Source organism: Bos indicus, chromosome 3 (assembly GCF_029378745.1).
Source record: "Bos indicus isolate NIAB-ARS_2022 breed Sahiwal x Tharparkar chromosome 3, NIAB-ARS_B.indTharparkar_mat_pri_1.0, whole genome shotgun sequence".
Lineage (NCBI taxonomy): Eukaryota > Metazoa > Chordata > Mammalia > Artiodactyla > Bovidae > Bos > Bos indicus.
This window is the reverse complement of record NC_091762.1, coordinates 51,249,557-51,264,205: the sequence shown is the minus strand read 5'-3', so window position 1 is coordinate 51,264,205 and position 14,649 is coordinate 51,249,557. Positions and strand designations below refer to the sequence as shown.

General features: G+C 37.3%; 1 protein-coding gene across 11 annotated transcripts in view; it reads right to left on the bottom strand.

Moving 5' to 3' along the window:
• The window catches only part of EVI5 (ecotropic viral integration site 5), a 234,458-nt gene that overhangs the window by 72,389 nt on the left and 147,420 nt on the right, over positions 1-14,649 (bottom strand). For all 11 annotated transcript variants that reach the window (XM_070786098.1, XM_070786103.1, XM_070786100.1 and 8 more), the window contains 2 exons: positions 14,031-14,189; positions 2,714-2,860 (listed from right to left, as the gene is read on the bottom strand). In XM_070786098.1, coding sequence (XP_070642199.1) covers positions 2,714-2,860; positions 14,031-14,189 — 306 coding nt within the window. The remainder of the gene's footprint in view (positions 1-2,713; positions 2,861-14,030; positions 14,190-14,649) is intronic.

The following is a 14,649-nucleotide window of genomic DNA, read 5'->3' as shown; positions in this document are numbered from 1 at the left end:
ACATCAAAGCATTATGAAAAAATGCACAAGTATTAAGCTACTAAAAATTACATGATAAGCAACAGGTTTAATTTCTTGTTTTCTTCCTATCATTATTCCATACATGCACAATATTATAATCATAAAATACTTTGTTCAGCTTTCCTCACTTAACATTATTTATTACACAGTTTTATAAGTTTGTATATTAATATGTAATACCTTTTCTCCTGGAGATAGAAAATTATATATCTGTTATTAGAGTATAAAATCTTTGTATAATTTTCAAATTTAGATTTACACAGGAAATCCAACAATCTTACCACTGAAATTCTGGGGGCCGGGTATGTTATGGAATTTCAGATTTTTCAGACTTTAGAAGAATAATAAGGTGCATAAATGGAACACTATACTATCCAATGGGTTCTGAGGCAGTGTCCAAAATGAAACAGTATGCTCAATGCTCAACAAAAATGAAGCAGTGATGTATAAGTACTCAAACCAAGTGGGATAAATAACAATGATAATGCTAATATTAAAAACAGTATCCCGGACTTCCCCAGTGGTATGGTGGATGAGAATCTGTCTGCCAATGCAGGGAACACGGGTTCAGTCCCTGGTTCTGAAAGATTCCACACGCCATAGCAACTAGGACTGTGTACCACACCTACTGAAGCGTGACTGTGTACCACACCTACTGAAGCGTGAGTGCCAAGAGCCTGTGCTCCCCACCAACAGGAGCCACCACAATGAGAAGCCCGCACACTGCAACCAAGAGTGGCCCCCACTCGCTGCAACTAGACAAAGTCCACATGCAGCAACAAAAACCCAGCGCAGCCAAAAAAAAAAAAAATTAAAAACAAGTGAAAACAGTATCCTGCTTTACATCAATGAAAAACAGCATGAGCTTTAATAATTACTTATCAACAAACCACAAGCTATAATCACATAAAATGAAATGAAAACTATCAGATTTATATAACTGAAAGACTAGCTCTCTTGAAAAAGTTCAGTTTACTGCTGAATTGTTTCAATATGACAAATTAAATATTTAACACTTAATCAGAATGTGCCAGATGCTAGGGTGACAATTAACATTGGTCATGCTGGAAATCTGCAAAAGGCATTTAAAAAATTTGAACAAACCAATATACACCTTAAACACAGGGGAGATCTCAGAATCAGCATCTGTATATACTTTACAGAGGTATTAATGAAAAGTTAAAGTTAAATAAGATCTCGTATCAGTTCTCAGAATTCTGAATGTGGGCCCATTACTTACACAAATTCAAAGCAAACAATTATTTTCATCGGCAAACTCCCCAAATATTTATTTCCAAATAACACTTTACTTTGATTAAAAGGTACTAAGGTATTTGGGGTACAATATCAAATCCAGCAACAATGTTATCAATGTGTTTAAAGGAAAACATATCAATAATAAAATACTAAATTTAGTTCTTTATTAAAAATAAGTCAGGACAGACACTGCAAAATAAAAAACTGAAAAAGATATTAGTATAATAAATCAAATTGATGTAATCTCATGTTACATCACCTTATTTTTAAATTAGCCTAGGGAATTTCCTGGCAGTCCAATGGTTAGGACTCGGTGCTTTCTCTGCCATGGCTTAGGTTCAATCCCAAGTCCAAGAATTAAGATCCCACAAGACAGAGAAAAAAAGCACACTTAGTTACATACTTCAGGAGGGACTACTCTTACATTAGTACAAATTTCAGTACTGCCTACAGATTTCTGTCAGAGTAAACTGTAACAGTCATGCATATTTATTAGGATGTAATTTCATCTCTGGATTTCAGTGACACTGATAAACCACTCAAGCTTCACTTTTGGTTTTTAATGACACTAGAACAAGTTGATGGAATTACAGCTTTATATCTGCCATTGAAAGTCTTATTTCTTATCATAGAATAGTAAGGCTGGAATCTTTAAAGGGCATTATTCCTACTCTCTCACCATGGAAAGATGAATGTCTAGTTTTTTTTTTTAAATCTCATAAACAAAACCAAACTTGCCCTCGTAATTCATTCTAATGTTCACCACAGTCATCTCTTTAGTTATTTCTCACACACACACACACACACACACACACATACAACCCCTCTCCTTCTACCTCATTTCCCAACTTCGCCTTCTCTCTAATCATTGCTGTATTATAAATTTATTTAAGGAAAAAAAATACTTGCATTCAAAAACTTTTCCATGCTTTATGAATCCAAACACTCCATAAAAAATTTAATTGATTAAAATAATAACTTGAAATGCGTACAATTTTGCCAACCCTTGGGTACACACACAGCTCTTTTATTCTCTATCCAGAAAACATATATCAATATTGACAGCTCACTAATAAGGTGCCAATCAAAGCAGAGTAGACCCAACTTCTCTAAATTACCTATCTTTCTGGTTGAGACATTAAAAGTTTCAGTTTTAAAGGGCTACAGGTCAACAGAGATACCAACCTTCAATCACTTGGTTAACTTAATTTCCTAACCATGTGGTTGAAAATGAGGTTTCCAGCCTGAAATTTACCCAGAGCATGATGAGGTAACCTGGCCCAAAAGCAACTGCCAAACTAAGTTCAGGAAAAGTAGGAAATAAGACTAGCTTCTTTTAGTTTTATGATAATGTACTCAGTGATGAGATAAAAACAAAAACAAAAAAACATTATTATATTGACTAAAACATAAACTTGCTAGTTGATATATTTACCTTGCATTCAATCTCTGCTTGTTTGCGCTTTGCTTCACTCAATTGGGTAAGCAATCCTTTGTTCTGTGCAGAAAGATATTGCACCTTCTCCTGTAGATTGATCACCTCTTGCTCTGCTCTTCGAAGATGATTACTATTGATCTGGTTCTAAGAATTAAAAATATAAATACAGAATACAGATAAAAATATAAATATCAGAATACAGATAAAAAACTGGTGGCTCAGAAGGTAAAGAATCTGCCTGAAATGCAGGAGACCAGGGTTCAATCCCTGGGTTGGGAAGATCCCCTGGAGATGGGAATGGGAACCCACTTCAGTATTCTTGCCTGAAAAATTCCATGGACAGAGGAACCTGGCAGGCTACAGTCCATAGGGTGGCAAAGAGTCGGACATGACTATCACAAAACTTATAAATTTCTACGTGTGTATATTATGTCTCAGCAGTATTTTCAATGTTATTGTTAGTTATAGGTCTATTTTATTCAACAAATAGTTAAATACTTAAAAAAATTATAAAACTGCTTTAAAAATCAAAAGTGCGTAAGGTTCACATTAGAAACTTTCATTAAAGATCCATTTACCATTCATACAATAAATATCTTTTAACTATAAGGATGTTTATATAGAACTTATAGGTATTAATTTCTGAAATAGGCAATATGGTATAAACAGATAGATACAGAGATATGATGTATTTAATAACTCCCCTTTCCAGTTCACAAAAGAAAGCACAGATCGCTGAAAAGATACCACTGAAAAGATACTTACTGAACTGCAAACTTTTTGATGTCACAAACTGTGTCATGTTAACTACATTCCTACAATGTATAGCACAGTCTGTTTTTATGGCTTATGGACTAGCTTTGAATTCTGGATTACCATTTGGTAATTAAACAAACTAATTAATGTCTAATTTCTATTTCTTCATTTGAAAAACGTACACAGGGCTTCACAGGTGACTCAGTGGTAAAGAATCTCCTGCAATGTAGGAGACTTGGGATGGATCCTTAAGTTGGGAAGATTTTCTGGAGAAGAAAATGGCAACTCAGTCCAGTATTCTTGTCTGGGAAATCCCATAGGCAGAGAAGCCAGACAGGCTACAGCCCATGGGGTTTCAAAACAGCTGGACAAGACTTAGTGACTACACAACAATAATACTTTTTTTTTTTTTTTTTAAAGAAAACCATATGCAAAATACTATCTATTTCTCATTTAATTGTCTTTACAATTACTTCATGAACTGTAGCCCCCTACGCTCCTCTGTCCCTGGGATTCTCCAGGCAAGAATAGTGGAGCGGGTTGCCATTCCCCTCTCCAGGAGATCTTCCTGACACAGGGATTGAATCCAGGTCTCTTGGATTACAGGCAGATTCTTTACTGTCTGAGCCACCAGGGAAGCCCTTTTAGTTTCTGGGATACAGCAAAGTGATTCAATTATATATATATATACATATATATGTATATATATATATATTTCGCCCCCCCGGCCCCATTCTAAATACTTTTCCATTATGGTTTATTATAGGATATTGAATATAGTTCCCTTTACTATAGGACCTTAACATTACAGATAGTGAATTCACTGACATGAAGTAGTTTTCATATTCAGGCTTGACTCAGCTTGAGTCTCTCAATTCTAAATTACTCTATTAGGGTCCTGAAAGAAAACAGTAGGCATTTTCATAACCAAACACAGGCAAAAATCTGGCTCCTCATTTAACAATTCCTCAATCTTGGTGAAGTTATCTAATTCTATCAAGTTTTAGTATACTGATAGGAGTGGAGATATTACTGCTTGACTTTTAAGGCTGTGTTGTGAGAATTATATGAGAAAAGCTTATGAAAGTAGTTCTCTCCTAATGCCTGAAATAGAAGACATTTAACAAATACTCGGTTATTACTATTACTATTCTATCTCATTCTATGAAAATGATCCTGCCTCCAGTTTTCATTTTAAAATCTGTATCACCTGATAGATTTAAGCTCAAACACTTTCTACCACTTCCAGGTTTCTTTATTTTCACTATTCATCTTCCTGACCCACAGAAGTAATGCCTCCTTCCTGTGACCATCCTCTACTCTCTTCTTCTCACTTTCAATCAATGAACACTGTCTGTCTACAAAGTTAAGAGTGAACTTCTTAACCATATTCAAAATGTTCCACAACCTCTTTTTACTGTGTTATCTCTATCTTATCTATCTTATCTCTGTCTATCTCTGTCTTATCATTAAAACAAATAACTATACTTCAGAGGGACACCCCTTCAACATACACTCCAAAACTCCTCTCTGTACCCCTAAATACCATTCCATGCTCCAAAATTACAAAATACTCACACAAATAATTAAAACCCAAGAATTGACTATGAGTGAGAAATGGCAGACAAAAAATATGCTAGATTCTTAAGAACTCTAGATAAAAATCACATAAGGATTTTATACAAAATAGTTTACATATTTACATATTAAACATAAAAAGAAGCATAAACAAAGAACTAGTCACTGTCAAAATATCAGCAAATTTGAAAGATAACCAAATATAATTTCCAAAATTAACAGACACTGATAATAAATTCAATTAAAGGGTTAAATAGGAGATTAAACATAATGAGGGCTTCCCCAGTAGCTCAGTTAGTAAAGAATCTGTCTGCAATGCAGGAGACCTGGGTTCGATCCCTGGGTTGGGAAGATCCCCTGGATAAGAGCATGGGAACCCACTCCAGTATTCTTGCCTGGAGAATTCCATGGACTGAGAAGCCTGGCAGGCTACAGCCCCTGGGGTCATAAAGAGTCGGACTTCGCTGGTAGCTCAGCTTGTAAAGAATCCACCTGCAATGCAGGAGACCCTGGTTTGACTCCGGAGTCATGAAGATCCCCTGGGGAAGGGAAGGGTACCCACTCCAGTATTCTTGGGCTTCCCTGGTGTTTCAGACAGTAAAGAATCTGCCTGCAATGTGGGAGACCTGGGTTCGATCCCTAGATTGGGAAGATCCCCTGGAGGAGGGCATGGTAACACTCTCCAGTATTCTTGCCTGGAGAATTCCCATGAGCAGAGGAGCCTGGCAGGCTACAGTCCATGGGGTCGGAAAAAGTCAGATAAAACTAAGCATCTAAGAACTAGACACAATGAGGAAAAAATTAGTGTCCCAGAAGATGTCAAGAGATAGAAAAAAGAATAAAGGGGTATAAAATATACTTTACAGGTGGTGCCCTCCCCCCAAAAAAGTGAGCTGTGATGGCTTAAGAAGATGATAATTGTTGTAAAAATTGAGAATTTTTACAACAAAAATCATGTATGCATCTATACCCTAGGAAGCACAATTAGTCCCAAATACTATTTGGGATAAATATAAATAAATCCTTATCAAAATATATTATATCAAAACTTATAGAATGCTAAAGTAAAGCAGAGGCAAATCAAGGGAAAAACAGTATCTGTGAAGGTGGAAAGTGAAATATCCAGCAGACATCTCAACAGGAAAAATTGGTAGTGTTAAAAAAAAAAAAAATTCATCCTATAAAAGTATACTCAGCTAACTATCACAGAGGAAAGTACATTTATTTTAAGAAAGTGAGAGAGTTTAAAACTCATAATTGAAACTGGGAGGAAACTGTTAAATAAAAGTAAGAATAAAGAGCAAAAAAATAGCATGCAGGTAGACAAAACCACAGGCTTCCCTTGTGGCTCAGCTGGTAAAGAATCTGCCTGCAATGCAGGAGACCTGGGTTCGATCCCCGGGTTGGGAAGATCCCCTGGAGAAGGCAAAGGTTACACACTCCAGTATTCTGGCATGGGGACTCCATGGACTATACAGTCCATGGGGTCTTAAAGAGTTGGACACGAGTAAGCGACTTTCATTTTCACTTTTCAGACAAAACCACAGGAATATTGACTCCATAAGACAATAATGTCTAGAAATTTGGAGGTAAAAAAATAATAGGAATTTGGAGGTACAATAATAGTAAGATATAAGACTAGAAGATGCAAGAGCACATGGGAGTTCTTCTAAGGACCTAATACAGTTTGGAAAAAACCAGAGATAATTAGTAACTTTAGACTTTGTTCCGTCAGGGAAGCATTTTTTTTCCCAGGTAACAAACACTAGTAGAAAAGAAAAGGAATTATAAAAGTCAAATTAATACGGGAATACCAGACCACCTTACCTGCCTCATGAGAAATCTGTATGCAGGTCAAGAAGTATGTCCAGTTAGAACTGGACATTGAACAACAGACTGGTTCCAAATTGGGCAAGGAGCGCATCAAGGCTGCATATTGTCACCCTGCTTATTTAACTTATATGCAGAGTATCTCATGTGAAATGCTGGGCTGAATGAAGCACAAGCTGGAATCAAGATTGCTGGGAGAAATATCAATAACCTCAGATATGCAGATAACACCACCCTTATAGCAGAAAGCAAAGAGGAACTCAAGAGCCTCTTTATGAAAGTGAGAGAGGAAAGTGAAAAGGCTGGCTTAAAACTCAACATTCAGAAAATGAAGATCATGGGATCCAGTCCCATCACTCATGGCAAATAGATAGGGAAACAATGGAAACAGTAAGAGACTTCATTTTTTTGGACTCCAAAATAACTGCAGATGGTGACTGTAGCCATGAAATTAAAAGACGCTTGCTCCTTGGAAGAAAAGCTATGACAAACCTAGACAGCGTATTAAAAAGCAGAGACACTTTGCTAACAAAGGTCCGTCTATGGTTTTTCCAGTAGTCATGTATGGATGTTAGAGTTGGAACCATTAAGAAAGCTGAGTGCTGAAGAACTGATGCTTTTGAACTGTGGTGTTGGAGAAGACTCTTGAGAGTCCCTTGGGCTGCAAGCAGATCCAACCAGTCAATCTCAAAGGAAATCAGTCCTGAATATTCATTGGAAGGACTGATGCTAAAGCTGAAACTCCAATACTTTGGTCACTTGATGCAAAGAACTGTTTCATTGGAAAAGACCCTGATGCTGGGAAAGATTGAAGGCTGGAGGAGAAAGGGACGACAGAGGATGAAGTGGCTGGATTGCATCATCAATTCGATGGAAATGAGTTTGAGCAAGCTTTGGGAGTTGGTGATGGACAGGGAAGCCTGGGTGTGCTGCAGTCTATAGGGCCGCAAAGAGTTGGACATGATTGAGCGACTGAGTTGAATAAAAAGAAAAAGAAAAACAAACCCAATAAAAAGCGAGAAAGGAGGAAAAAACGGAAAAAAAAGAAGAGAGAGAGTATAAAATAAAATAACTTCAAACACATCATAATAAAGACTTTTGATTTCTGATTGAGGATGTAGAGTCAGAAAGAACACTGGTTTTCAATTAAAAAAAAATAAGGGCAGCCAAACTCTAAGTTCATGACTACTGTTGAACACACTGAGAGGTCACAGGATAACTAACCAGCCCCAAATCTAAGAAGGGACATGGCAGATGCTGCTAGAAGCCATTAAGAATAATTCAGCTAGAATAAATATCAAACTGGTGGAGCATAAGTATGGGCTGGTTAGAAAGTGTGGAGCCTGTGGGGACAAAACAGTTCACAAACTCTTGTACATTTTTCTTCAACAGAACAGACCGAAAAGATGGATGAGAGTCTTAAGAAAGAGATCTCCATAGTACAGGCCTCAGGGAGGGGGAAAGGGCACTAATCCTTGCTTATCTCCTCTAGGGAACCAAAGGTTAATTTGCTTGGAGCAGGACAACAAACACTGCTGTCCCTTGGGCACTGGGAAAACAAGTGCATCTGGGGAAGGGGCTGGACTATAGCTTGGGAATAGGGTTCCTGATGGTTCAGATGGCAAAGAATCTGCCTGCAATGTAGGAGACCTGGGTTTGATCCCTGGGTTGGGACAATCCCCTGGAGAAGGGCATAACAACCCACTCCAGTATTCTTGCCTAAAGAATTCCATGGACAGAGGAGCCTGGTAGGCTACAGTTCACGGGGTTGCAAAGAGTCAGACACGACTGAGCGACTAACACACACAGGACCCGAGCACGGAGGCCAGATGCCCCAGATACAGGAACACACTAATGCAGCGAAAGACTGTGGCTTTCTCAGAACAACAGGGCAGGCGTGTTCCCTGCTCTTCCAGTTTCTTGTGGAACAAAAGTAACAGTGGGACACTGCTGGGGACTGACAACTCCTCAAGTGCTGTGCAAAGGGCAGACCTAAAGATAGTGAGAAAACCCTCTGGCAAACCAGCCCCTAACCTAAAAATAAGACATTGCTAGAGGAATTTGAAGCCTGTGGTGCAATGAGGGTAACCACAGAAACAACAAACCTCAAACCTGCCCAACTCCTGACTGTATTAACTCAAACCCCCCACATTAAAGGCCCAGTAGAAGGAAAGATGTACCCGTTTCCAGGCATACAAACCATTTACTTTAGTCTACTCTCCTACACAAGATGCACATCTAGTTTAAAAAAAAAAAGATTACAAAGCATAGGAAAAGGTAAAAAACCAAACACTTCCAAGAGATAAAGCAATCAACAGAACCAGCCTCATATATGACACAGATATTGAAGTTTTCTGACAGGGAATTTAAATTAAGGGCTCTATGGGAAAGGAGAAAGATATGCAACATCAGATAGGTAACACCAGCAAAGAAATGAAAACTGTAAGAATTAAAAGGAAATACTAGAAGTAAAAAGCATAGTAACAGACGTAAAGAATGCCTTCAATGGCTCATCAGATAACTCACAAAGTGGAGGAAAGAATCAATGAACTTAGTGATAAATCAAGAGAAATAGGTCAGTCAACAGAAACTGAAATACAATGAGGAAAAATAATGGGAAGGCAAAGAATAACCAAGAATTGCTGGACAACATCAACAATTTAATGTAAGTACGACTGGAATTCCTGAAGAAGAGAGTGTGGGATAATAAGTATGTGATGAAATGATGACTAAGAAATTTCCAAATTTCATGGCAGTCACAAATTCACAGGTCCCAGAAGCTCAAGGAAAAAACAAGCAAAAGTCACATCAAGTCAAATTGTATTTCTCTAGGAAATTGTCCACTTCATCTAAAGATTCGAATTTCAAATGTATCGCTTAAACATGCCCACAAAACAAAAAGACAAGACTGTTTAAAGGAATGAATTCCAGGGACTTCCCTGGTGGTTCAGTGGTCTTTGCTTCCACTGCAGGGGGCAGGGGTTTCATTCCCTGGTAGGGGAACTAAGATCTCAACTACCCCATGACCAAAAAAAAAAAAAGGAGTTAAAAGAAAAGGAATGAATTCCAGCAAATATTTAAGTAACAGGTAATTTCAATCTTACAAAAAACTTCTGAGAATAGAAAAAGTTAAATACAACCCAACTCATTTATCAAGCTTACTATAACCTTGGTGCCAAAACCAGATAAAAGTCTCCCCACAAAAGAAAATTACAGTACAATCTAATTCAGGTACAAAAAAATCTAAATTATGAAAAAACTGATTCCTGCAATGGGAATATGTTATGTATGTTTCTGTGTCTGCCCTCTATATCACAAACTTGTATTTTGGTAACTGTACCTCAATATAACTGGTTTTCTTCACAACCCTATATATTTTATTTTATGCATTAAAAAATATTATTTTGAAAAGAGGTTCATAGGTTTCAGGCTCCCAAAGGGGTGCATGGCACACAAAACAGATAAGAACCTCTGTACTAAAGAAACTCCTATTGGAGATATACACAAGGAAACATGCAAGAATGTTCAGGGCAGCAATGTCTGTAATAGCAAATGTCAGTACAAGGAGGAAAGTGGCTCCATAAACTAAGGTATACTTACCAGGCGCACTTTTCTAAAAGTCATTAAAATGAAGGAACTGGAGCTACATGTATCAGCAAGGACCTATTTCTTAATCTGGATGCTGGATACATGGGTGTTTAATGCAATATTCTTTAGATAATCAACACATCACACTATTTTTATTTATTTTTCTCACTTTGCAATGAGAAAGCATCATGGATCATCACCAGTACATGCCTTGACATTTAGGAACCATATCTATTAGTCAGGAATAGTGCAAAATACAAATTCCTTAAGAAGGTTTTCTCCTTTCCAAATTTCTTCTAGGTTTTCCAAAACCACCTAGTTGGAATTAATTGTCCTGTCCTATTCTCCATTGCAATTTGTATTTAATTCTCTAATTACAAATTTCTGAATTATATAGTGTTTCCAGTTTTATTGATAAATTAGAGATACCAAGGGAACATTTCATGCAAAGATGAGCTCAATAAAGGACAGAAATGGTATGGACCTAACAGAAGATATTTAAAAGATATTAATATATTAAGAAGATATTAAGAAGAGGTGGCAAGAATACACAGAAGAACTGTACAAAAAGATCTTCACGACCCAGATAATCATGATGGTGTGATCACTCACACTCACCTAGAGCCAGACATCCTGGAATGTGAAGTCAAGTGGGCCTTAGAAAACATCACTACTAACAAAGCCAGTGGAGGTGATGGAATTCCAGTTGAGCTATTTCAAATCCTAAAAGATGATGCTGTGAAAGTGCTGCACTCAATATGCCAGCACATTTGGAAAACTCAGCAGTGGCCACAGGACTGGAAAAGGTCAGTTTTCATTCCAATCCCAAAGAAAGGCAATGCCAAGAATGTTCAAACTACCACACAATTGCACTCATCTCACACGTTAGTAACGTAATGTTCAAAATTCTGCAAGCCAGGCCTCAGCAATACGTGAACCGTGAACTTCCAGATGTTCAAGCTGGCTGAAAAGCAGAGGAACCAGAGATCAAACTGCCAACATCCACTGGATCATCGAAAAAGCAAGAGAGTTTCAGAAAAGCATCTATTTCTGTTTTATTGACTATGCCAAAGCCTGTGACTGTGTGGATCACAATAAACTGTGGAAAATTCTGAAAGAGATGGGAATACCAGACCACCTGATCTGCCTCTTGAGAAATCTGTATGCAGGTCAGGAAGCAACAGTTAGAACTGGACATGGAACAACAGACTGGTTCCAAATAGGAAAAGGAGTACGTCAAGGCTATATATTGTCACCCTGCTTATTTAAATTCTATGCAGAGTACATCATGAGAAACGCTGGGCTGGAGAAAGCACAAGCTGGAATTAAGATTGCCGGGAGAAATATCAATAACCTCAGATATGCAGATGACACCACCCTTATGGCAGAAAGCGAAGAACTAAAGAGCCTCTTGATGAAAGTGAAAGAGAAGAGTGAAAAAGTTGGCTTAAAGCTCAACATTCAGAAAACTAAGATCATGGCATCCAATCCCATCACTTCATGGCAGATAGATGGGGAAACAGTGGAAACAGTGGCTGACTTTATTTTTTTGGACTCCAAAATCACTGCAGATGGTGATTACAGTCATGAAATTAAAAGACGCTTACTCCTTGGAAGGAAAGTTATGACCAACCTAGATAGCATATTCAAAAGCAGAGACATTACTTTGTCAACAGAGGTCCATCTAGTCAAGGCTATGGTTCTTCCCGGGTCATGTATAGATGTGAGAGTTGGACCAGAAAGAAAGCTGAGCGCCGAAGAACTGATGCTTTTGAACTGTGGTGTTGGAGAAGACTCTTGAGAGTCCCTTGGACTGCAAGGAGATCCAACCAGTCCATCCTAAAGGAGATCAGTCCTGGGTGTTCATTGGAAGGATTGATGTTGAAGCTGAAACTCCAATACTTTGGTCACCTGATGCAAAGAGCTGACTCATTTGAAAAGACCCTGATGCTGGGAAAGATTGAAGGCAGGAGGAGAAGGCGACAACAGAGGATGAGAAGGTTGGATGGCATCACCAACTCAATGGACATGGGTTTGGGTGGACTCTGGAAGTTGGTGATGGAACGGGAGGCCTGGCGTGCTGCGATTCATGGGGTTGCAAAGAGTCAGACATGACTGAGCAACTGAAGTGAACATACAGCATTGTATAAGTCTAACATGTACAGCATAACTTGATTTACATATATTGTGAAATGATTACCACAGTAAATTTAGTTAACATTCATCTTATATAGTGAATTTAAATACAGTTTGTGCATGACTGATTTTTCAAGTATAAGATCTTTGATGGCTACACACTGCTTTGTATTCATAAGTTCGAAAAACTACATTTGTTGAGTTTGACTCATTTACCTATAGTTACTCTGAAATAAATCCTGAACACTGGCTAAAAAGTTGTGGCTGCATATTTAATATTTATATTGAGATAAAATCTGATCATAAGAGTAAAAGTGCCCATCATAAAGCCAGATTTCTACTTTTTATAATCTTACTATTATTTTTAACTACAAAGAAAAACACATGAAATAACTCTGTGAACAATGTAAAATAAGATATACTTATTCTAAAGGATTTACATATCTGTGTTATCACATTCAAGTTGGGATGATGATTTTACATTTACGTGTATAGAATGATATATGAGTTAACTATGCCCCCTACTGACTGAAAAAGTATTCTGAAAACCAAATAACATTACAGAGAATAGATGTACCACATAAAAACCAAATATCCCAAATGTAGTTTTATAATGCAAATGGGTGTCATAAAAAGGACTTTGTAGGTTTTACGTCAAGAATATCTGAGATAGTATTTACTAGAGAAACAGGGGACAAGAGAAGTATAACTTTGGAACTGACTGCTCAGAGTCACCACATTACACAATTTTAGGAAGCATCCTTCACATTACATTCTGTATCAGTGGTTGTCAAGCAGGGGCAATTTGGCCTCCCTGGGGACATTTGACATCTGTGTGGAGATGTTTTCAGCCATCATAGGGAGGTGGGGGTGTGGTGCTTCTGAATAGAGGGTAGAGGGATGTGGTAGTAGTTAGGGGCCAGAGATGCTGCTAAACGTGCTACAATGCACAGGCCAGTCTCACAATAAAAAATTATCTGGCCCCAAATGTTAAGTTGTGTTAAGAAATTTTGCTCAACCTGAATATTCCCTTTTAGGTTTGCAATAAGGAAACAAAGTCAAATAGAGTTTTACGACTTGCTTCAACTTTGCTGAAAGAGTTAAAGAAGACACTAAATCTCTGCCATCAAGGAATATGGGTTTTGGGACTTTCCTAGTGGTTCAGTGGTCAAAATTGCCCCTGCACTTCCAGTGCAGGGGGCACAGATTCAAACCCTGGTTGGGAAACTAAGATCCTGCATGCCACATAGCATGGCCAAAAAATATATATATATATAGTATTACATTTTAGTCCTTTTCATTTGGGATAGAAAATTGTAGATGAGATAGTTTCATATGTCCACCTTTTAGCTCTACTGTAAGGATGATACAATTTGTACATAAACTTTTGATGGGTTAACAATAATTTTTAAAGTTATCAGGCTACCTGTGTTTCCATTTCCATCATCCTCTGTTTTATTTCTCTTATTTCTGCTTGTGTTTCAGCTTCTCTAAGTCGGATGGTCATCAGTTCATCTTGTAACTCAATCATGGCATTTTTCTTAGGTGGGTCTTTCCATCTCCCAGTAGTACGAGCTAAGTGGCGCTAAAATTAAAAAAAAAAACATTTTATTGCAACAAATATTCCCAGTACTATATATACTTTTATATATATATAAACATATATACTTATATATATATAATATATAATATTATATAATATATACTTTTATATATTTATAAATATATATATATATTTATAAATAAAAGCCAAATTAACTGAGCACTTATTTCAGGCCCAGTGCTGTATAACCCACTTTATATGTGTCATTTTATTTAATTCCCAGAAAATCTTAAAAGTTAAACGCTATTATTTTCACTGTACAGAAAAGAAAATGGAAATTGTGATTAAGTAACTCCAGAAAGGTCCCACAGCCAGTAAGTGGCAGATTTGGAGTATAAACTCAGATACAGTTCAAACATGTTTTTATTCTGTAGATTAATTATTGTAAAAAATATAATTTTTATCCTCATTTTTCCCTGAGAGATTTTTACATTATTTTTTA